The following is a 24,140-nucleotide window of genomic DNA, read 5'->3' on the forward strand; positions in this document are numbered from 1 at the left end:
GAGGAGAGGCACACATCAGGGTAGCCTGAGTCGTCGGCTGCCTGCACTTTGTTAGTCTTTGGTGGACTCGTTGATCGATGTTGTATGTCTTGTTGAGTAGAGGGTAGGTTGTGCCCTGCACTTTGCTTTGTACTACTCCGACCCGGGCAGGGATATGCATGCCAACAGTGGGGAAGCGTCATCTGGGCAGAGGTGTCGAATCGTCCGTGTGAACACTGTCTTGCCATCTATTGTTCCCCCAGCCTAAGTGTAGAGTTATTTTGCTCTGGACTTAGGCTGTCATTTTCGTTGGCGTCGTAGGATGGGAGAAGGTTGTCCTCTTCCATCTTGTCCAAATTCGCCATTAGATTGCCGACCATGCACGCTACAAGAGGGGTGGTCGATGGCAAATGCCATCGACCTTCGGAAACTCGAGTTAGTGAGTTTTTTTACATGTTTAAAAAAGATAGCCAGAGGAGGTAGAGGTATGTGTTACTCTCCCTTAGACAAAGTGTTGGACTATGCTTGTCCTGGTCTTAAGTTGTTATCCTCGTCGACATCGTAGGATGGAAGAAGGGCGTCCTTCCCCAGCTTGTCCAAGTCTGCCGTTAGATAGCCAGCCTGCACACTGGAATGATGGGTGGTCGACGGCAATGCCATCGACCTTCAGAAACTCGAGTTAGCAACGTCCTGAGATGACAAAGAAAAAATTATGCAAAGGAGGTAAGGGCATGTGTTACTCTCCCTCAGGTTAAAGGTCGGACTAGGCTTGTTCTGGGCTTAGGTCGTCATCCTTCTTGATGTTGCAGGGTGGGAGAAGAGTGTTCTGTTTCCAGCTTGCCCATGTCCACCGTAGGATAATCAACCTGTACAGAAAAGAAGAAAAGGTGGTCGATGGCATTGCCATCGACCCTCCGACGCCCAAGTCAGTAATGTTCTGAGGAGAGAATAGAAAATGGAGAGAGGAAATAAGAATATGTGGTACTCCCTGTTCCCCTCTGAGGGGTTCGGTGTGGGCATGTCGTATGCTACCGAGTTATACTGGAGCTGCAACTGCCCTTATGCTCCTTGGTCTGGGAGTTGAACCAACTTCACCAGACGTGTATGTCTACGCTGGCAGACCAGCAGGTTTAATGGGGTGTGTCCCATTTTATTGTCAAGAATCCTGTCACAAAATGGGTGAGAGGGGTAGTCGGTAGCATGGCCACCGACTCTCCGATGCCTAAGTCAGAACAAGTGTTATTAGAAGTGGTAAGTAAAGTAAAGAGGTAGGGTTAGAAGTGGTACAACTTTAGATGAGTGGCGTTCCAACTGTTGTTAATATTGAGCCCATCTTTTGCTTGGAGCTTGTATGTTCCCTGGCCTATCACCCTGGTGATTAGGTAAGGGCCTTCCCAGTTGGGGGCTAGTTTACCTGCTCCAGCCTCTCTGGAATTCTGGAAAACCTTTCGGAGCACCCAGTCACCTACTTTGAAGGTACGAGCTCTGATGTTCCGGTTGTAATGACGGGCTACCTTTTGCTGGTATGTTGCATTCCTTATTACTGCTATATCTCGAAGCTCGTCGACTGTGTCGAGGTTGTGGTTGAGTTGATCCCAATTTGACTCTTCTGTAGTCCATTGACAACGTACTGATGTACTCCAGCTTCCACTGGTATGACCGCTTCAGAACCGTAGGCTAGGGAGAAAGGAGTTTCGCCAGTCGGGGTTCTAGCAGTAGTTCGATACGACCAGAGAACCCCTGGCAACTCGTCTGCCCAAGCCCCTTTAGATTTTTTGAGCCTCTTCTTCATAGTTTTCATGATGGTCTTATTAGAAGACTCTGCTTGTCCATTAGATTGAGGGTAGCGTGGGGTAGAGAAGCTAAGCTTGATTCCCCATCCCTTGCAGAAGTCCTGGAAGTCGAAACTAATGAACTGGGAACCGTTGTCGGTAACGATCTCCTTGGGTACCCCGAACCTGCAAATAACATTTTTCCAAATAAAATTCTTTACCTCGCGGTCTCTGACCTGGTGGAATGCCTCAGCCTCGATCCACTTGGTGAAGTAGTCTGTCACGGCTAGCATGTAAACTCTTTGCCCTGGAGCAGTGGGTAGTTTTCCCACGATGTCCATACCCCACTTCATGAACGGCCATGGTGAAAGTATGGAGTTGAGTTTTTCTGGAGGTAAATGGGAGGAGTTGGCAAACCTCTGGCAACTGTCGCAATTCCTGACGTGACTTATAGAATCTGCTCGCATGGTAGGCCAGTAGTAGCCGGCTGTGAGGACTCGACTGGCTAGACTACGGCTTCCTGAGTGGTTGCCACATTCTCCCTCATGAAGCTCGGCTAGCACGTATTTGGCTTCCTCTGGAGTGACACATTTGAGATAGGGTCCAGAGTAGGACCTTTTAAGTAGTTGACCTTCCAGCATGGTGAACCTAGCTGCTTTTGCTCTTAGTCTACGAGCCTCATTCTTGTCTTCTAGTAGCTCGTCAGTGGTCAAATAACTTATTATTGGTGTCATCCAATTGTTGCTGGAGTCTACACTTGCTACCTCCAGGGCAGGATTTTTCCATGTGGCTGGCCACTGGAGGGTAACTAGTGGGATTGACTGCTCTGACTTGGCTGGGATCGATAAGCCTAGATTGGCTAGGGCATCAGCATGGCCATTCTCCAGTCTGGGTACCTGTGTTATGTTGGCCTCTTCGAAGTCAGCTAACATATCCTTTACCTTGGCTAGGTAAGTGGTCATCCTGGCATCTCTGGTCTGGTATGCTCCTTGCGTTTGGTTGACTATCAGTTGGGAGTCTGACTTTATCTCTAGCCTTCGAACACCCATTTCTTTGGCGAGAGCTAGCCCGGCGATCAATGATTCGTACGCGGCTTCGTTATTTGTGGCTTTGAACTCACATCTGACGGCACGCTGGATTTGGTCTCCCTCAGGGGATTGGAGGACTAGCCCTAGCCCGACCCCATTCATGTTACTGGAGCCATCTACCGACAGGGTCCATTTCAGCTTTTTCTGCTCTGCAAGACACAATAACTCCTTCTCGGCTTGAATTAGAGTACTAGGTGTAAAGTCGGCTATAAAGTCAGCCAACACTTGGGACTTAATCGCAGTACGAGGTTGGTAGCAAATATCATGCTCGCTTAATTCGACAGCCCACTTGGTCAGTCTACCAGATAGTTCTGGTTTGTGAAGCACATTCTTTAACGGAAATGTAGTAACTACGACTATCGGGTGGCACTGAAAATATGGTCTTAGCTTCCTGGCAGCCATCACTAAGGCCAGTGCAAGCTTTTCTAGCTGGCTATAACGGGTCTCTGCATCAAGCAGGGACTTGCTAACGTAATATACGGGTAGTTGCTTACCTTGTTCTTCCCGTACTAACACTGCACTTACTGCTGTTTCGGAGACTGCTAGGTAGACATACAATTTTTCTCCCTCCTGAGGCTTGGATAGCAAGGGTGGAGAGGTCAGGTACTCCTTCAGTTGCTGGAGTGCCTCTTCGCATGCTGGAGTCCATGCAAATTCTTTGGCCTTTCGTAAGGTAGAGAAGAAATGGTGACATTTTTCAGAGGAACGTGAGACAAAACGGCTGAGTGCTGCCACTCGACCAGCTAGTTTCTGCACATCTTTGATGCATGTGGGAGAAGGGATGTTCATCACAGACTGGATCTGGTCTGGGTTGGCTTCTACTCCCCTGTGGGTCACCATGTACCCCAAGAACTTCCCTGAAGAAACACCGAAGGAACACTTAGTAGGATTAAGTTTCATATTGTACCTTTCTAGTACGTCGAAAGCCTGCTGGAGATGTTTGAGATGTTCTTCAGCCATCAGAGACTTGACTAGCATGTCGTCGATGTAGACTTCCATGGTGTCCCCCAGCATGTCTGCAAACATTTTGTTTACCAGTCTCTGGTAGGTTGCCCCTGCGTTCTTCAACCCGAACGGCATGACTTTGTAGCAGAAGATGCCTCTTTCTGTGATGAAGGCAGTCTTTTCCTGGTCTGCAGGGTGCATCAGTATCTGGTTGTACCCAGAGAACGCGTCCATAAAGCTGAGTAGTTGGTGGCCTGCAGTGGCATCGACAAGCATGTCGATGTGAGGTAGCGGGAATGAATCCTTGGGACAAGCTTTGTTTAAGTCTGTGAAGTCGATACAGACTCTCCACTTCCCATTTTTCTTCTTCACCACGACTACGTTAGCCAACCAGTCGGGGTAGTTGACCTCTCGGACAGAACCAGCTTCGATCAGCTTCTGAACTTCCTCATTTATTACCCTGTTTCGTTCTGGAGCGAATTTTCTACGCTTCTGTCTTACTGGAGGATGGCTAGGATCTACCTGCAATTTATGTACCATTACCTCAGGGTCGATTCCAGTCATGTCAGCATGAGACCAGGCAAAGCAATCGTGGTGGGTTGTGAGGAACTCGACGAGCTTGCTCCGTAGGGTAGGATTGAGCTTAGAACCAATCTGTACTTTATGATCCGGGAAGTCTGGGTGGATCTGGACTTCATCTAGCTCTTCCATACTTGGGCAGTCTGGATCGGTGCTACTGAGTTTCTCCTTCTGTAATTGCTATAAGGCTGACTTCGGGGCTTTCATTGCGTTTTTGTAGCAATTCCTTGAGGTACTCTGCTCCCCTCTGATCTCCCGGACACCCCAGGGAGTTGGGAACCTGAGCACTTGGTGGAACGTAGATGGAACTGCCCTCATGCTGTGGATCCATGGCCTACCGAGTATGATATTGTAGGCAGAAGGGCAGTCCAGTACAACGAACACAGTGCTAAGGTTGACTCCTCCTACGAAGACGGGAAGGGTGACTTCTCCCAATGTGTGTTTATGTTCTCCACTAAAGCCTACCAGAACAGTAGAGCGTCGACATATGCAAGATTCATCTAAGCCCATACCTTGCAAAGCATTCAAGAAAAGCACATTAGTGGATGAACCATTATCTATCAAAATACGCTTGACTAGAACATTTGCAATATTAAGAGAGATAACAAGAGCGTCATGATGAGGGTTGACTAGCCCTGTGGCTTCATTGTTTATGAAGCTTATTGTCTGGTTGGTGTAGGCATGAGGAGTAGCTTCTGTAGAGTGGGCTAGAGGGTTGGCTGCAATTCTAGCACTCCTCTTGGCTGCAGAGTGGCTAACTCCACTCACTTCTGAACCTCCTGAGATCACTAGACATGTCTTCGTAGGAATCGGCTGCTCTGGTTCCTTGACTTGGGTGTCTCGTTGTGCCAGGGTACTCTTCCCTTTCTCTATCAACAAGTCGGTAAGGTGGCCTCTTTTCAGCAACTCTGCAACTTCTAGCCTGAGGGCTATGCAATCTGTAGTGTTGTGGCCGTGATCTCCGTGGAATTCGCACCACTTGGTTGTGTCTCTCTTCTCGCTAGGAGTCTTTGTCTTTCCTGGCCATCTTACAGTACTGCCCATGCCCTTCATAACCGCTACTAGTTCGACTGGTTCAATGCTTAGGTTGTACTCTGGAATCCTGGTACGAACGGGTCCTTGAGGCTTCTCTGCTGGGCGACCTGCTGGGGGGTCAAGTGGCCTCCTGCTTTCCCTAGGAGGGCCACGTCTAGAAGTTGGGTAGGGATCCCCTGGTCTGCTATCTGTTCTCCGATCTGGTCGTCTAGAACGTCGATCTCTGTTCCTGTCATCCTAAGAATAATATTTGCTTCGGTGGGCTTCGTCTTCCTCCCACCGAATTTCTACCCAAGCGCGAGCCAGGGCATCCTCCATGGTAGTGCAATTGAATTTGGTAAGCTCCTTGTACAACTCTCCTTCTGGCAGTAAGCCTTTTCTGAACGCATCAACGGCAGTCTCTTGGTTGCAGTAGGGAATCGACACCTTCTCTCGGTTGAACCTCCCCACGTAGTCTCTGAGTGGCTCGCCCCTTCTCTGGTGGACTCGGTAGAGGTCGCCAGATAGCTTTTCTAGCTTTTTGCTACTGGCAAACTGCTCTACAAATGTGTCTGTGAGCTGGGCAAAGGAGGCGATCGAATTGTTGGGCAGGTTCGTGTACCATTGCAAGGCTGGACCAATAAGGCTTGAACCGAAGCTCTTGCACATGCATGCTTCTCTGAGATCTCTTGGTATTGCAGCGGTGAACATCCTCTGCTTATATGATGCGATGTGATCGTCTGGATAGGAAGTTCCATCGTACATCCTCATGTTAGGGAACGAAAACTTCTTAGGCATTTCTACCAAGGCAATAGCATCAACGAAAGGTGAGTCTGCGTAGCTCTGGGGCAGACTCTTCCTTAGCGGAGCAGGAACTCCAGGGATCCTGGAGATCATTGCCTCCATCACTGCGAGTTTCCTAGCCATGATCTGCTCCAGAGGAGTACCTGTAAAAGACAAGTTTAGGATGTCAGCTTGTGAGTTAAGGGTTGTCCCACCTGCCACAGTGTGTGAGGGGGGAACAGTAAACATTGAAGAGGAGAAAAGAGGAGCAGCAGTAGAGTGTAAGGGCAGAGTAGAGTGTAGGGGCAGAGCAGAGCTCTGGAATGTAGGCAGAGGCATTATGAAGGGTGTTGCAGAGCCAGCTTGAGTTGCAGGTAGTGTTGTAGAGCCACTGACAGTAGCCGATTGCATGTGTGGTTGGCTGGAAGAACTTCCTGGTTCTGGAGTGAAAGGTTGCATCGAAGTAACAGGAGCTCGAAACCTTAGCCCTGTTGATCTTGGTACAGAGAGCTCGGTGATCTTCTCTTGAAGTAGCTGGTTTTCTGCTCTCACCAGAGAATTCTCTTCTTCTAGAGCTTTGAACTTTTGGGCATTCTCCTGTACTTGGGCTGTGAGAGCAGCTATCTGTGCTGAAACATCGATCGGAGTGGCTACCATGTCATCTGCCATTGCAAAGGTCGTCTTTGATAGTTGTTGCTGAGGCCCCACGGTGGGCGCCAAACTGTGGACGGGTAGAAAGTCACACGGTTAGAAGGATCGTCGGGTGGGCACCAGCAACTAGGCTTCGGGCCTTCAAATAGACGGGTTGACGGGCAGAAGGTCAGTTCTGGTAGCCGGGTAGACGGGTAGGCGAACGTCAGAGAAGGAAACAGCTACTGTCGGGCTAACGTCAGGGTGGAAAACGGGTACCAGTAGCCTGTAAACCTGCACAAGGGAAACACAACCGTGAAGTCCAAGGGGGCACCGGAGATGGTGTCGGCCAAGGACCCTCCGACGGTCAAGTCAGTAACTTAGTTCGATGTAATAAAGGGAATAAACCGAAGGTAGAGTTACTATTGATGGTAGAATCGTTGTAGCGTCGGGGTGGCACGACTCGTAGAGTGGCCGGAGCTCGGTTCTACGGAATGGGGAGTTGTGGTAGCTTCTGGACTACTTCAACAGCAGAGTAGACTTCTGGTTATAGAAGAGTAGGATTCTGCTTGCGGAAGAGTAGATCTCTGCTTGTGGAAGGGTAGTCTTCTGCTCACAGAAGGATAGACTAGCGGAGAATGAAAGAAACGAGAAGCCCCTAGCAAGTTCCGATGTGGTTTCGTGGAAGCTTCTAGCCGGAATCTCTGCCTTAGGCTAGCTTAGACCAGAGATCGTCGGGGTAGGTGATTCGTAGCCGGAGCTTAGTATAGAATGATTGAAGTGATCGGAGTAGACTTCTGGAGTGCTAAGTAGAGAATAAGTAAGTAGTTTTCGAGTGAGAGTCTGATCCCTTTCCAGAGTGAGGCTTCCTCTATTTATAGGGTGTAGAGGATAGTAACCGCTCTTGGGGGCGCAGGGTTGTTGGATCCGCAATAGTAGGATCACACTAGACTGCTTCCGTGGTCGTTGATCTCTTGAGAGAGAAGGGTAGCCTTACGATACCTGTTGCCCTAGCTTGTTCGTTGCCAGTAGAAATAGTCCACCACTCCTTTAAAGTAGCGCAAGACTCGGTCTTCTACCATGACCCCAACGTGTAGCAGAATGCTAGGATTGGACTGACCCAATCTCTAACAATTTGGCCACGTGTACGCACAACTAGCTGGAGTGTGGGTGGATCGTCATGGCAGACTTTATCTCGGCATGCCAGGAGCGTGGGCTTGGGTAGGCGTGTTGGGCTTTCGGTGGGCTTCCTTGCTAGACCGTAGAGGCTACTGAAGGCACCCCTCATATGTTACACGAGAGTGGGAGCATAAGGAAGGCCCAATGCTATTTTTTGCCAATACAGTAAGATCAGAGAATAACCAAGGTTTTAATTTTCTATTATAACTTAAACTCAAAAATTTAAACTAGGAAGGCCATAGAAGATTGAAGGAGAGACAAAGGTGATATTATTATCATCAAGAAAAATTTCTTTTAGAGCATTTAGGTTGGAAAAATTAGGTAATAGCCCTGAAAGATTATTATTTTTGAAAGATATCCTTTTGATTTTGGTAAGTTGTTTAAGTTTGAAGGTATAAAACGAGACAAACCTTTTGAAGAAATATCTATAGAGGTTACCTTACCAAAAGAATCACACCTTATACCACTCCATTCAACACATGGTCTAATGATTTCATTTTCTTTATGTTTAACATGTTCTTCTCAAGTTCAACAAAAAAAAAAACTTGTTCTTCTCTAACTAACTTATTTTCTCTAGCTTTTCCCCTCTAACTTACCTTACTTTTATCTTGTTGTGCTCGGTTGGTTGATTTTAGATCACTTTAACTATAGACAAGAACGACTTAACACTTAATACATAATAGATAACACATAAGGCACACCACAAAACACATAACACATAAGAAAGGAACTAGAAATTTAGCTATAGGAGACCAAGTATTTTTTTTCATCATCATTCTTTCACTAAAATACTAAGTTGGAGATAAAATATTTTTTTGTTCTTCTTCTGGTACTTTTTATCACTGATTTGTGGTAATTCAACTTTTTTCTTATGACTATATTTGTTTTCTTTTGTATATCTGTAACATTCTAGGAATGTCAATTTATAAAATTTAATTTAAATATAATTTATACAAGTGTGATGAATATCATATGAAACTTTGGTTGGTTAAACTATGTAATAGTCTACTCGCCTAGCTACATCTAAGGCAGTGGAAACCCTATGTGTCCATACTAAATATCTTTAATTCACTTTTGTAAGAACACCTATTTCGGCTTCAAATTCAGCTAGCCCTTGCGTTCCCATCGAATTAGTCTCCATTCTCTTGACTGTTATTATAGTTCCATCGTCAAGTGTTCCTTTGTAAATAATACAAGAGTCACCCTTACCCAACGTGTTACTTTCACTGAAATCGTCAGTATCGTGTCGTATAAACTCGAAGGAAATTGTAGCACCCCCTCTCTCAACCCCAGCATAACTACTAGAGCCCACACTTTCATTCTTATGACTTTCTACGTTCTCGGAATTTTCGCTTTTCATGTAATATTTGTAACCAAAGAACAATCCAAGGCCGAATAACATTAATAAGATAAAAATAGTAATAATAATTCTAGTTATGTGATAAAACGAGACAAACCTTTTGAAGAAATATCTACAGAGGTTACCTCACCAAAAGAATCACACCTTATACCACTCCATTCAACACATGGTCTGATGATTTCATTTTCTTTATGTTTAACATGTTCTTCTCAAGTTCAACAAAAAAAAAAAAACTTCTTCTTCTCTAACTAACTAATTTTCTATAGCTTTTCCCATCTAACTTACCTTACTTTTATCTTGTTCTGCTCAGTTAACTGATTTTAGATATCATTTTAACTATAGACAAGAACGACTTAACACTTAATACATTATAGATAACACATAAGGCACACCACAAAACACATAACACATAAGAAATGAACTAGAAATTTAGCTATAGGAAACCAAGTATTTTTTTTTTTTCGTCATCACTCTTTAACTAAAATACTAAGTTGGAGATTAAGTAATTTTTTGTTCTTTTTTTTATCACTGTTTTTTGGGTAATTCAATCTTTTTTCTTATGAATATATTTGTTTTCATTTGTATATCTGTAACATTCTAGGAATGATAATGCTTTGGACATAATAAGTTATGCGGCTAGATCGCTAATTTACAAGAGAGAAAACAACAGCAATACCTTCACAAAATCAAAAGAGCCATGATTTATTCTACCTTTGAGGCCCAAAGAAATATGCCCGGCGGTCGCTCCCTTTTTCGGACGATTTAGCATTTTCCCACGGAAAACACTTTCTTACCTTTAGGTCCAGTGTCCATCACATATTGTTCTCCGGAACATCATGCATGTATTTTCTAATTGCATGTTGAGGGGTTTACTTATGAAATCTCAGGTAGTTTTATGACAGTTGTGTTTATTCTATCCTTATGATAGATATATGTATCCACAATATGTTTAGAAAATATGATAAATATCGAACTTCGAAATGACCAAGCAAGCTATTGGTAACGGCTAAAGCCAATAAGTCGTGCCGAGCAAGCTATTGGTAACGGCTAAAGCCAATAAGTCGTGCCGAGCAAGCTATTGGTAACGGCTAAAGCCAATAAGTCGTGCCGAGCAAGCTAAGACACCCCAAGCCACAGACCACTCACCGGCTAGGCCCATCGATACACATTTACAAGTTGCAACTGAGGAAAAATAGAAAGGGAACGTAGAACTTATATAGTGGTACTTTTTATCATCACTCTTTCACTAAAATACTAAGTTGGAGATCAAGTATTCTTTTCGTTCTTCTTTTGGTACTTTTTATCACTGTTTTTTCTGGTAATTCAATCCTTTTCTTATGAATAATATATTTGTTTTCATTTGTATATTTAACGTTCTTGGAATGATAATGTTTTAGACATAATAAGTTATACAACGGTGTCAATCGGATAGGTCTAGTCTCTGAGCATTACATAGCTACTGAGGATGGAGAAGTTTCAGACTCAAACTTTTGTTTTATAATGTCTTTTTACCAAGTGCAAAAGGAGAAGGTGATACAGAGGGGTCTACAATTTGTGAAGGGGAATCTCGTAAATGTTGGTAAGCGCTCAACTGCTTGCACCAAAGAGTACGGACGCATATATAACACCAACATATGCACACCATACTTTGTAAACAGATGTTTTTGGTTTTGTTCGTTGTGAAAATTAACTTTTTATATGTATAACAAATATCAATTGTCTTAAGCATCAAGGTTAATAACTATTAAGCTTGTTAACACGAAATTAACTTTGCATTTTATTATCTCCTGGAAAACACATAAAGATAGGCTGGTTCGTTTATATATTCTATGTTTTCTCTCTTGTACTTTCGTCTCTCTCCCCGTGTTCATATTTTTCTCCATCTATAAGGGTGCCTGACAAATATGTTGGATTTAGACTAGGTTCTCATAGCAGGGACAGGGGGTTTGATTTTGTCCAAGATCATCGACTATGGCCTACAAGATACTTGCTCCTTTTGTTATTCACACCACAATAACACTTGCAGGTTGCAGCAAGGGGGAAATTTCATGTTTATAACAATGTGCACAAGAAATTTCCAGCAAGGGAACCTCTAGACGCCAACTCTCTACTGCTAAGGCACCCAACGTCACATTTTTAGACGGCCCAGAGGTGGTCGAATGCTTCTTAGAGTAATGGGTAAGTAAAACTGTTGAATAATCAAACTATGTAATGGACGATGGATCAACAAATAAAGTGAACTGCTCTAGAATAATCCTTTCCTTGGTTCGCTTTTTTTTGGAATTTGAACTACACCCTTTCAATTAGAAGATCAGAATCTCACTCGTGAAACACGACAATACTTGAATTAAAAAAAAAACGTGGCTAACGTGACATTATAAAGATAATTGATTGTTCTTTCAGATACACAAATTTGTTTACATATCTAACGGGCCAAAAGCTCCCCAGGCACCTTGATCATCAGATTGAGTATCACTGTAGAACGCTTCAATCTTTGGCTTTCCTGATTGATTTTGTCCTAGTGGGAAATTCCAAAACGAATCTGAGTTCTCGAAAAATATGTAAAATAGAACCGCTGATGCCAAAAAGAGTCCCAACAACACCATGTATATTTGCCATTCTGCACAGAAAGCTGTAAACTTCAGTCTCATTTTATTCAACATTTTTAGTTTTCGATGTCGTCAAACCTAAACATTTGGTATACATAGGGAAAGAAGAAAGACCTTTCCAGTCGGTTATATTCAGTTTTGTTACGATGGTTCCCCATTCTTTAGAAGTGGAAATCACTACCCTGACAAAATCAATATCAAAATATGTCAAGGCCGAGAATATATAAGAAGCTTCAAAGAGGTTAACTCCTTTATCAAGAAAGGAAAAAAATCGATATGTTATTTACATGATATCTCCGGAGGAAGTTACCTTTCACTAGGACAAAATTCGAGTGAGGAAATGCTTGTACCAGAGTGAAGCCTCTTACTCCACTGGCATATCTCCATTTTCTTTACTTCCACTACACATACATCACCATCTTTACTTCCCCTATATCATGTCAAATGTTTCGTCAGAGATAATTACAAGTTAAAAAGGCAAACAAAGGTGAATATCAATAGACAATAGCAACCAATGATTACAAATACGGGTTCAAGTTTATAAAAGAATATGACTATTGCTATGAGTTGAATATCAATGTACTAATCCTTGAACGATTCATAATGAAAGAAGTTTTGAACTTAATTCCTTACAAAGCAAGATATTTGCCGTCGAGACTGATGGACATGACAGAAGCATTTTTCCTAAGCAGCCTCTTATAACCAATTCTTTCCCAAGTACTGATATCCCAGACTGCAGTAACTCCTTTGTCACCTGTGATTTTGATTAAGATCATACAAGTTAAGAGGTGGATACCAAAACATGGTGCATTGTTTGATTCTCAGCAGGACCAACTTACCCTTTTGAACTGTACAAAACAGGAAGGGCTTAGTCCCATCCTTTGAGAATCGACAGCATTCGATCTTCTCATCCTACAAACATGTAGTTTACAATTTGGGTACAGTGATATTAGAAAAAGTTCCAGAAAACCAATCACGAAATTGTAATTGTTATGTATTAAAATGTAATATACCGTGTTACGCGTTAAAGAAGTCAATGGAACACCATCGTCTATCTTCCATATCCTCGCAGAACCATCAGTTGAGGTTGATGCTAAGAACTCTGAGTCTAGGCTGGTGTATAGAGAGAGAAAAAACATGAGTGGTCATTTGAAAGTACACAAATGTATTCTACCGATAACACGAAATGTGACCATGAACAAGTTACACACTTACATTGATTATTGAAAATAGATATGAACACATACATTATAAATACATACTTATAGCATGTTTCGTACTTCTTATGGCATATGCACCTATGAGTATATGCAACAAAAGTCCACCACCTCCAGGGGTAGTGGTTGGAGACCCTCTCTGGAACCCGGAGGTCCCAAGTTCAATTCTCAGCAGAAGTAAAATTCATAATATGTTGGACTTGGGGTACATAAAGTGAAGGTAGGAAGAAATGGGGCTTCATATCCCAAAAGATGGCCTTTAAGGGTCTTTACATGGCATTTAAGACCCAACATGTCTTTGACATGGTACTTATAGGGTTTATTCCATTCATGATGCATCTACATACTATATATTTTGATGTATATTTGCCATGTAATGAATGCACTAACTCTTGGAATCCATGAAAGACAACAATAGTAAGGAAACGAAATCCTACCTAAAATCCATATCTCGGAATGACTTGTGCGCTCTTGGTTCATCTAAAAGAACCCGTAAGCTTGGCCATTCAAAGATTCTGAGATGCCCATCCTACACATTAGACAAGAACAATAAATTGGTATGCAAATTTTTTTTTTGAAAGAAGTATGCAATTTTTTTAATAAACCTATCGTTTTAGACTTATAGGTAATAGTAAATTGCTGCTAAAACTTAAGTACTTTACCTCTCCTCCAGCGGCGAGCTTAGAACCATCGACACTAAAAGCCAAACATTTCTGAGGACCAGCACTTTCAAGAGGAGGTAGATCTTTTGCCAGAAGAGATATTTTTCCTCCTAAACTATGCAACTCCAACAGTCTGTAAAATTCATAAAAACTTCTCAATCTATACTCTTTCACAGGTGAAGTGACGATACTTGCAAAGTTGAATCAGATAGATTCTAATGAGGACACCAGGTGGTAAGCACAGCTAAATGAGTAACTTCCCAAAGTTCAATTTTACTTGATAAAACCTTGTGTGGATACAGATAGTATATGTTGAGTATTTTTTTTTTCATTCACAAGAGTGATATCGAATTTGTATGTGAATTAGAAACCAACCTTAATTAGACATATTAACGATACACAAGTAACCGATGTCTCAAATTCCTATTCGAACTTCAAAAATACAACTCAAAACTCAAATGTTATGGCTATGCGAAGTGAGAAGAATGAGAAACGTTAGATAATTAATAGTATATTTAGGGCACCTGCAAGAAAACATTCCTACTTATGTCTGCTTGAGCTATATAGTCTGTTTCGGTCGAGAATCTCGTGTCTCTGTTAGGTCTCGGCTGAAACACCTGAGTTAGGGTTTAGCGGAGTTTCTGGTCTATCTCCAGACCGAGATGAATCTACTTGACTCGGCGAAACAGCAGCTTTAATCTTTTTGGATTTTTTTATTAGAAACTTTAAATTCTAATTGCATACTAAGATTGACCAGTCTGTGGACAAATTATTTAGTTAGGGTTTCATAAAAGCAGGAGGCAGGGGATTCAAATAAGTATTAATTGAGAAACAAAAAAGGTAAAATGAAAGAGAAGTTACTTGCAACCAGCAGTGGTAACGGAGCAAACTAAATCATCTCCACTGGGATGAACGGCAACACTAACAACATTACCCTCTTCAAATTCAAACTCGTGCGTAGCCTTCAATCAAAAAAAAAAAAAAAAAACAAATTCAAATTTCTAAAACCCTAATTATAAAGGAATAAAAAAGAAGAGGTGTGATTACTTACAAGGGGAGAATCTGAGAGAGAAGTGGTTTTGGAATCAAAAGAAAAGATTTGGATGATAGAAGGAGATTGGTGTCCGCGTCTTGATTTCCCCAATACAGCAAGATGAGCATTCTCTGGTCTTCTGATCCACGAAGCACATGTTACCGAACCCTCCTCTTGCCCCTCCCTTCGACCTTCCATGATTTTACTCTTTCTTTTTCTCTATCTTTGTAAAAGAAAGGGTTATTTCTTCTCTCTCAGCAGTAATAATGGATTGATTGATCGACGATGGGTTACCTTTTGTAGAGTTGGTGATGAAGGAGTGGAAGTTGGACTTTGATATAATGTGAAATTGTCAACTCCCCTCTGGAGATAGATATTTTGTTTGCTGGCGGAAAAACTCAATGGGAGGAGAGGGGAGGGGGGGTATATTCTTAGGAATTTTTATAGACCGGGAAAGGCGTGGGATCCATCATCATCATCCTTTCTTATTAGTTAGTTTTGACTTTCTTAATTTGTTGTAATCTTCTTCTCCCACTTGCCCTCGTCTAAACTTGAACTGTACCAACAGTCTCTCTCCTTCTGTTAATCCCATTCACATCCAAATCTCTAATCTGGTTGGTTGTTTGCATCATTCAAATATACTAATAGATTTAGGTCTATACTAAATATGAAAAAAAAAAAAAAAAAAAAAAAAAAAGGGTTAATACGTCTTTTTAGAGCATTTTTCTATCCAAATACACAAATCATCACTAATATGTTGTTCTATTAGTCGATCTGTGTGGGGACGAGGATAGGCTTGGCCGAAAACAGAACTAGTCCATTGAAACGAATAAATAGATGAAGTTCCTATATTAATAATAGTATGTGTTGTAGCCCAATTTGTCAAATTTGCACTTTCTTTTATCATGGGTTCCATAGTCCCAACCAATATCTTTTTTCAATGTTTTTCTTTTAAGGGTCCGTTTGATACGTGTGAAAACCATTTTTTTTTCTGATGGGAAAGAAAACCTAGTTTTTCATGTGAATTAAGTTTTATGGTGTTTGGTGGGGTTGTAAGAAAATGCTCAGGTGCCTTTAAAAATCCATACTCTAATTCATTATATACCAATTAAGTGAGAGTGCCTATAGAATTTCGTCATCTTCTTGCTACTGTCACCTTTCTTTTTTTTGTTGAAGATCTTCTAGTCTTCCTGTTTCAAAAAAAATGGATGCTATTATCTCATGTAGTCTTCCTGTTTCAAAAAAAATGGATGCTATTATCTCATGTTGATCTTCCAATCGTGGAGAGAATAAAGCTACAAGAGTTACATAACTTTTGATTGAAGAACAAAAGTTACTCAAGGGATTAAAAAGTACTCTAATGGGCTAATAAGATTTGTTCTTGCTTTCCTATCAGATTTTCAAAAAAAAGTTAGGGTTGTTCCTATGTTTCTTTACCCCTTTCTTTCTCTGGTAAGTTATAACAAAATCGATTTTACCACTTCATAGAAATGGATATCTGGTTCGTTATCTATGATGAAGGTCTTCTTCCAAATTCCACAGCCATACAAAGATGATCTTCTAATTTCGTGGAGGTATGAAGGCTTTAATACACTATGATTTAGGGTTTTTTCATGGAGGTAGAAATGGATGTCTGGTTCGTTATCTATGATTAGGGTTTCAATACACTTCATGATCTTCTAATTTCATGGAGTCATAGACCCATGGATGTCCGATACGTCACTAAGATATAGAGAGACAGAGAGGAGGGAGAAGGCTTTGCATCTGCAGATGCTGATGAGAGAGTTCAGAAAAGTGTGTGAGAGAGAGGCCCGTGAAAGAGTCGGGAGGAGAGAGACCGTAAAATTGGAGCGTGGGAAAGTGACTTTCTCACGTTGGAGGTGGTAAAATTTGTTGGACGTTTTTCCCACTTTTTTTTCTCACGAAAATCAACTTTCACACCTTTTTGGACGAACCAAACAATGGAAAATCGATTTTCCTAAGAAAATCGATTTTCCCAACCTATTTTCCAACGTATCAAACAGACCGTAAGTACCTACCAATCTAACCCTTGTTTTCAAAGTTTATTCCTTTTCATAGATTTTTCGGACAAACTTTTCTTGAAAAGTAAGAATTATAACAATCTCAAACATTTAGGAAATTAAGTATATCATACCAATGTTATGTTATGACTTATGAGTTGAGATTTAAAAACTATCTAAAAAGCTAGAGGTTCAAGTGTGTCATAAAAGTTTTGAGTATTGCTCTCATCGTCCTGTTGAAAAAAAATTCAAAAATTTTGACCTTCTTATTTTGTTCTCATCTTCTTCTCTCAGTCCTCGTACAAACTTGAACTGTACCAACCCTCTCTTCTGCTTCTGTTATTAGGGTGTCTGACAGACGCCCTTTCGTTTTACTCTTGGCCTCTATTTGTTTTCGAGCCCCCACAAACTAGGGTTGTTCGAGGGCAATCTGACGACAATCAGGCTGAGACGGTCAGACGACAATTACACTGGACCTAATGTGTGTTGGGCTTGAACAACACGGGCTAGGTCCAGTCTGAGAGCCTTCAGAGACTGACCCAACCCATGGCCCCTGGAGGAGATAAGAGGTGTAGTCTTCTGCCTTAAAGGTCAAGGGTTCGAGACACGCTGATAGTTCAAAAAACGAAATATGTTGCATGACTTTGTTACATCATGTGAACACAATGTCTAAGGAAATCGTGATGATTGATTAAGCACTATACGTCTATACAGTCATTCCATTGATATTTGGACAGCTAAAGGCACCCCATATCTAAGGAAGTCGTGATGATTGATTAAGCACTATACATCTATACAGTCATTCCATTGATATTTGGACAGTTAAAGGCACCCCATATCTAAGGAAGTCGTGATGATTGATTAAGCACCATACGTCTCATTCCATTGATATTTGAAGTTATCTCTCTCAAATAATATCACATTTTAATTTATAGTCGAAATTTTAAATCAAAATTTCGCACACGAACTTAGCAATCGTACATTACTTTGATTTGGGAGCCTGACGTTGGAATTGAGAAAAACTCTGGGGCTCCCAAAATTAAGAGCCCGAGCCCTACGTTGGACTTGCCCTAACAAGATCTAAGGAACCTCATGCCTTACACCATAAATTCACACAATTTTCGGAATGTAAGCACCCCTAGCCCAACGTTAAGGATTTTCAATCCGAAAGTGCCATGATGTAAGCCTGACTATAGGCACTTATGATCAATTGTAGGTTCCATCCGGTATCTCACCTGGGGTGCCCATGGGCTTTAATGAAAAGCATGACTACCCTGAAATCAGAGGCCGAGTGCTCAATGGGGATAAGTAGACCGCGTTAAAGTAAATATGTCTTCACATTAAGGAGATCGAGAAGAAAAGTCAAAACTTAATCTACTCTAATATCAATATAAACTCACTTTGAAAAGTAATTTTGTGTGGTAATTAGTAATTTTAGCTAGTAATTGGTCTTTCCTTAGTTGTTTTTTTTGTTGAAAAAATTGGTCTTTCTTAGTAAGAGTCTGGAATATCAATCCCTGCACTTCAGAATGAAAGCGACCCTTCATTAACAAAAAAAAAAAAAAAACAAAAGAATGAAAGCGACCCAGGACCCTGCATGATTTTTTTCATGACACAAGCCGTGTATTGAGGGGGTTTAGTATAAATGGTTGTAAACCCTTGAGCAAGAAAAGATGAGCAGTATATTTTGGGCAAGAAATTTGAGCATTTTCTTTTGCTCAAGTCATGTATATCCCTTAATATGTTCCTTACTCAATCATATTTTTACACATTTAGATTCTCAATCAGAATACGTTTTTCAATGACAAAAAAATAAAAATAAAAAAAGATTTTAATAGGGTCAATGTTCCTAATTCACAAAATTTCATATTTGTGTTTTAAACTTTTCTTTACCATTTTTGCTCCTTGATATCTCTACCAACTTCATACATGACTCTTCCAGCTACCTTTGGAATCCATTTCCATGAATCTTAATTTGAATTCGACGGTGAATAAATTAAAGATATTTAAAAGTGTCAACTACCGTTCAAAATTAATCAATTAAAAGTTATTTTCTTATGCGTACATATGTTAGAAGTCTCCAATGAAGGCCTGTAAAAATTGGTATATGTTTTTCCGCCGAACATATGGTTTTCTAAACCAATATCACACTCGTTCTGGATTAGACTCTCACAAAGTCAATTATAAACTAGTTTTATCTCTTAAAACTATAATAAAACTATAATGTTTCTATAGAAAAAGAGGAAAAGTGCGTGATTGAGCTGAAGGAGAACTTTCCGAATTATTATTTAAGTCATATTACATCATTTACATGTGAAGTTTTATCTGCTTTTCTATTACTATATATCTAATTTTGCTTTTGATTATTCTTTTTAACAAAGATATGAAAGCATCCAATTCTTACAAAAAATATTATCTTTAGAATAAGTTCATATTACAGCCTGATAAGAAACAACTTTCTTGCATTTATTATTTTCCAAGTTTCATACTATGATTCACCAACTTTTAAGAGACATGGTCTAATAAAAGATTAAAAGCCAACATATTGCTAGTTTTATATTGCAAAAGGACTCCTACACTTGTATTATTTCATTCCAAGGAGTGAAGCCACGCACACATTTAGTAATTTCTAACAAATGTTGTTTCTTTTGTTGAACTTGTAACAAATGTTGTTAGGAAAATTAAGTACAAGATGAGAGTAATCTCACAAACAATACTTTTGAAGAAGGGTTGATAGTCCGACTCATTTGTTATGATCGATAGAGTAGTCTTTTTTTGTTTGAAATTTGAATATGTGAATATGTCAGCTGGCTAAACAAATATTTAAACTTCATGTGAAAAGATTATAGTTAACGTAGGATAAACTAATTTTTATTAAAGTAATACAAAATCTAAATACAAGAAATAAGGGTTAGTTTTAATTTGGGCCCCAATTTGTGACTAATAAGAAAATTGGTCCCTATATATGTTCAATGTTCTAGATTGGTCTACAAAATTATAATTGTGGAAGTCAAATTTAACACTCAATATTTTTTTTACTGTTTTACTTTCTTTTAAAAGGTTTTGTTCCATATCTGACAATCGGACTTGTCTACGACCTTCAACTGAAAAAAAAAAAAAGAAATAACTTTGTTTTTCAGTCTCTCTTTTTATTCTTACTCTTCTTCCACTATCGCTACTACCACTACCATCTCCTCCACTGTCATAATTTCTTTCTCTTTTTCGCTTTCTCGAAAAAAAATCCTAAATCAGAATTTAGGAGGAAATTCATCAACAATTCACAAGTTGAATGTTGTCTGCAGACGGTCGGTTTGACCGTCCACTGACGACTCTTTTTTATCAAGAAGAAGAGATAAATTTGTGACGCCCCAAGCCTTAGCAGTTGCCGATATTGTCCCCGCTTTAACCACCCAGGCCCAAGCCCACACGGGTACGGGGTTTTGTTCTTGGCGAAGGCACCACAAGCCCACCCAAAAGGCCTCGGTATGGGCGACGACACACGATTCGCCCGACCATCAGAGTACGCAGCGACACCGTGGACCCCCCACAACGATTTTGTCCTCACTTAGCCACCACTCAGCGTGGTGTGAGGTTTTGTCTTGGCGAAGGCACCACGACCCTCCCAAGAGGCCTCGGTACTTACTAAGCTTGAGCATACACATATAGCCCAGTCTCTGGACACTCTTGTGAGCAATGTGGGACTATTACAATCCTCCACCCTCAACGAAGAGCCGTCCTCGGCTCTGATACCACTTTGTAACGCCCTAAGCCTTAGCAGTTGCCGATATTGTCCCCGCTTTAACCACCTCACACAGGTACGGGGTTTTGTCCTTGGCGAAGTCACCACAAGCCTACCCAAAAGGCCTCGGTACTTACTAAGCTTGAGCTTACACATATAGCCCAGTCTCTGGACACTCTTGTGAGCAATGTGGGACTATTACAATCCCCCACCCTCAGCGAAGAGTCGTCCTCGGCTCTGATACCACTTTGTAGCGTCCCAAATCCCAAATCTCAAGCTAACCGCCTTGAAATCAAAGATTTGAGACCTTCAAACTGGATCCACGAGCAACACCTACCATGAGTGCACAATAATTACCTGAAAAACAAAATAGCTGGGTTAAAACCCAACTGCAGTAGATTTCCTCAAACCTAAGTCTCGGTAGGCAAGCTCAATCCCCAATCAAGGAAGCATTGCATTCATATTCATTATTGGCATTATCTGAAATTTAACGGTGAATACTAACATAATATATCAGATTTATCCAATCCCTCTCGAAACTAATAATTTATGTCATTTGATTAATTATTAGGTTTTCCGGTTCTCGTATTATTTTAATCTAATACTAACCCTGATAATACAACGATCTTTTTTTTTTCAGCAGATAGAAAATATCATGCCTTTAACTAAGGTAAACCTTTATGGTCACAAACTTGACATGTACGTCGACAACCACATTATGTCAAAAGACACAACCATCAAACTCTTGTTCAGGTATCTCAGACCAATACACAACAAACATTGACTCTTATCAAGACTTACAAACAAACTCACCAAACAATTCAAGTCAACAACACATGACAAGTCAGAAGGGATGATGCTTATAGTAGATCCTCACGTGGATCGCAATCTCAAACAAGCAAATAAAAATATTAATTAACAAACATAGGCTCACCACTAGAAGGTATCTACCTAGGAGATGCATTGCCTAAAGAACAGAAACCATGTGAATTATCTCAATAAATTCGTCCATCGGAGACTGTTCTGACACCTTGTACGAAAACAATCATAACTTCTCACTCGAAAATCGGATTAATGAACCGTTTGAACTACTAAAAAGTAGACGAACAGACCTTTCCAACCATATAAGAATCAAACTTAGATTAATTATATATCTACACCAGATTTAATTTTAATATAAACCGACGTGCAGTAGACACTGTTCTGACACCTTGTACGAAAACTATCGTAACTCTTCACTCGGAACTCGGATTAACGAACCGTTTGAATTAATAGAAAGTAGACAAACAAACCTTTCCAAAAATATAATAAGCACACTTAGATTCATTACATATCTACGCCAGATTTAATTTTAATATAAACCGACTGCAGTAGACACTGTTCTGACACCTTGTACGAAAACTATCGTAACTCTTCACTCGGAACTCGGATTAACAAACCGTTTGAATTAATAGAAAGTAGAAAAACATAACTTTCCAAACATATAAGAATCACACTTAGATTCATTATATATCTACACCAGATTTAATTTTAATATAAACCGACTGCAGTAGACACTGTTCTGACACCTTGTACGAAAACTATCGTAACTCTTCACTCGGAACTCGGATTAACAAACCGTTTGAACTACTAGAAAGTAGACAAACAGAACTTTCCAAAAATATAAGAATCACACCGAGATTCTTCATATATCAATACCAGATGTAAGTTGAATTTAGACCAAAATACTGTCCTCTCTATATGTTTTATGAAATTCTAGATAAAACTAGTCTCTAAGCCATTTAATCGTTCTTTCATGTGATTAACAATACTATACCTATCATGGAATAAATTGAAAGAGCCTACAAAAAATTAGGAGATAGGAAATCTACCTCTTTTCGTGTTAGATGACTTTAAGACCACAACCATGGCTTGTTCTCTCACTAGAGAACTCTATTTCCATCACTTTTCTTCTTTATTCCTCCTCCCATCACTAAGGAGCGGCTGCACCCTCTTTCTTTTCTATAGGGTTTCCTCAAAAGTGAAGAGAAATAGGCTTTTTAAACCCACCAGTATTTCATCTAAACAAAACTGACCTAGACTTTTATTATTTCCACTCAATTTGGTATATCAAGAAAATAGGGGTGTTACAATCTTCCACCCTAAAAAGAGGATTTCGTCCTCGAAATCAAACATACCACAATCACAAATAATATGCAATCAAGTGTAGCAAATGCTAGAACATAAATGTTATACAAGCACAAGAAATACAACACAACTGAAGTCAACCTGTTACACGGTTGAAAAGATTCATACAATACAACTTCCCTTTTGGAGGGGCATAACCAAATTTTGAGGTCCACAAGATAGCTTCACTTAGCATCCGTGTTTGCATCGACTTAAACCTCTCAATAAACCATTGATACCTCCCAAAGAGGGGATCCGTGCAACACGAGCACTTTACATATGAGCAGGAGGCGAGCCAACCTCTAGTTGGTAAATTACTTCTCAAACAAGAAGTATGTGGTCCACAAGAATGAACTTGTGTTTGCATCGATCATCCTGTCGAGCCAACCACCTATGGATTACAACCGTCAATCCATATTAGAACCCAAGCCCCTGGTCCACTAGGTTGTCCAATATCACATTGACAAACCCGTGTTTGCAATCGACCCACATGTCGAGCCAACCAGTCTTAGTTCAATTTATTACTTCTCAAACTAGAAGTATGTGGTCCACAATAATGAACTTGTGTTTGCATCGATCATCCTGTCGAGCCAACCACCGATCACTTATGGATTATAATCGTCAATCCATATTAGATTTCAAGCCCCTGGTCCACTGGGTTGTCCAATATCAAATTGACAAGCCCGTGTTTGCAATCGACCCACATGTCGAGCCAACCAGTCTTAGTTCAATCCATTAACGAAACTCAAGATCATGGTCCACCAAGTTATCCAATATCGCATTAGTAACTAGTGTTTGCAATCGACCCACATGTCGAGCCAATCATTCTTGGTTCAATCCAATAAGTAGAACTTAAAATCATGGTCCACGAGGTTGTCCACTATCACGACAACAAATTCGTGTTTGCATCGACCCACATGTCGAGCCAACCATTCCCAGTTAACATTTTCTCATCGAAACAAATTTTTAAGTTGATTCATAATCAACTGATACACTATCACACAACACACATTCAAACAACCCAAAACCCCATAAAAGTAGGGATTTTCAGTACCCTCATGTATATCATAAATATATGTATTGCTACAATCACAATCACATACCTTAGGTTTGACATCACGGTCAAATAAGACATTTACTCGCACGCATCACAAACAAAAAGTACATCACATCAATAGCCATTATCCTTCCCATGAAAAATTTGCAATCACAATTTAGATTCTCAAAATATAAAGACAACTTCTTTCAAGTTTTCACAAGAAAGCAATTCCAAAAGCACATTCTAGATTCAACCAGTTCTGCAAGACACTAATTAAAGTGTTCATAACAATGACGTGTCTAACGACGACAATTAAACCCACAAT

General features: G+C 40.5%; 1 protein-coding gene across 1 annotated transcript; it reads right to left on the bottom strand.

Moving 5' to 3' along the window:
- Window positions 1-11,560: 11,560 nt before the first annotated feature.
- Window positions 11,561-15,490, bottom strand: PHF1 (phosphate transporter traffic facilitator1). The gene is made up of 10 exons (XM_086634309.1): window positions 14,869-15,490; window positions 14,679-14,779; window positions 13,818-13,950; window positions 13,593-13,684; window positions 12,952-13,051; window positions 12,778-12,850; window positions 12,572-12,692; window positions 12,249-12,368; window positions 12,053-12,120; window positions 11,561-11,949 (listed from the first exon to the last, which is right to left on the bottom strand). The coding sequence occupies exons 1-10, from the start codon at window positions 15,046-15,048 to the stop codon at window positions 11,747-11,749; spliced, it is 1,191 nt and encodes a 396-aa protein (XP_086490435.1). The 5' UTR covers window positions 15,049-15,490; the 3' UTR covers window positions 11,561-11,746.
- Window positions 15,491-24,140: the final 8,650 nt, after the last annotated feature.

Source organism: Eschscholzia californica, unplaced genomic scaffold (assembly GCF_041429995.1).
Source record: "Eschscholzia californica isolate CP2 unplaced genomic scaffold, dmEscCali1.0.p SCAF_4, whole genome shotgun sequence".
Taxonomy (NCBI): domain Eukaryota; kingdom Viridiplantae; phylum Streptophyta; class Magnoliopsida; order Ranunculales; family Papaveraceae; genus Eschscholzia; species Eschscholzia californica.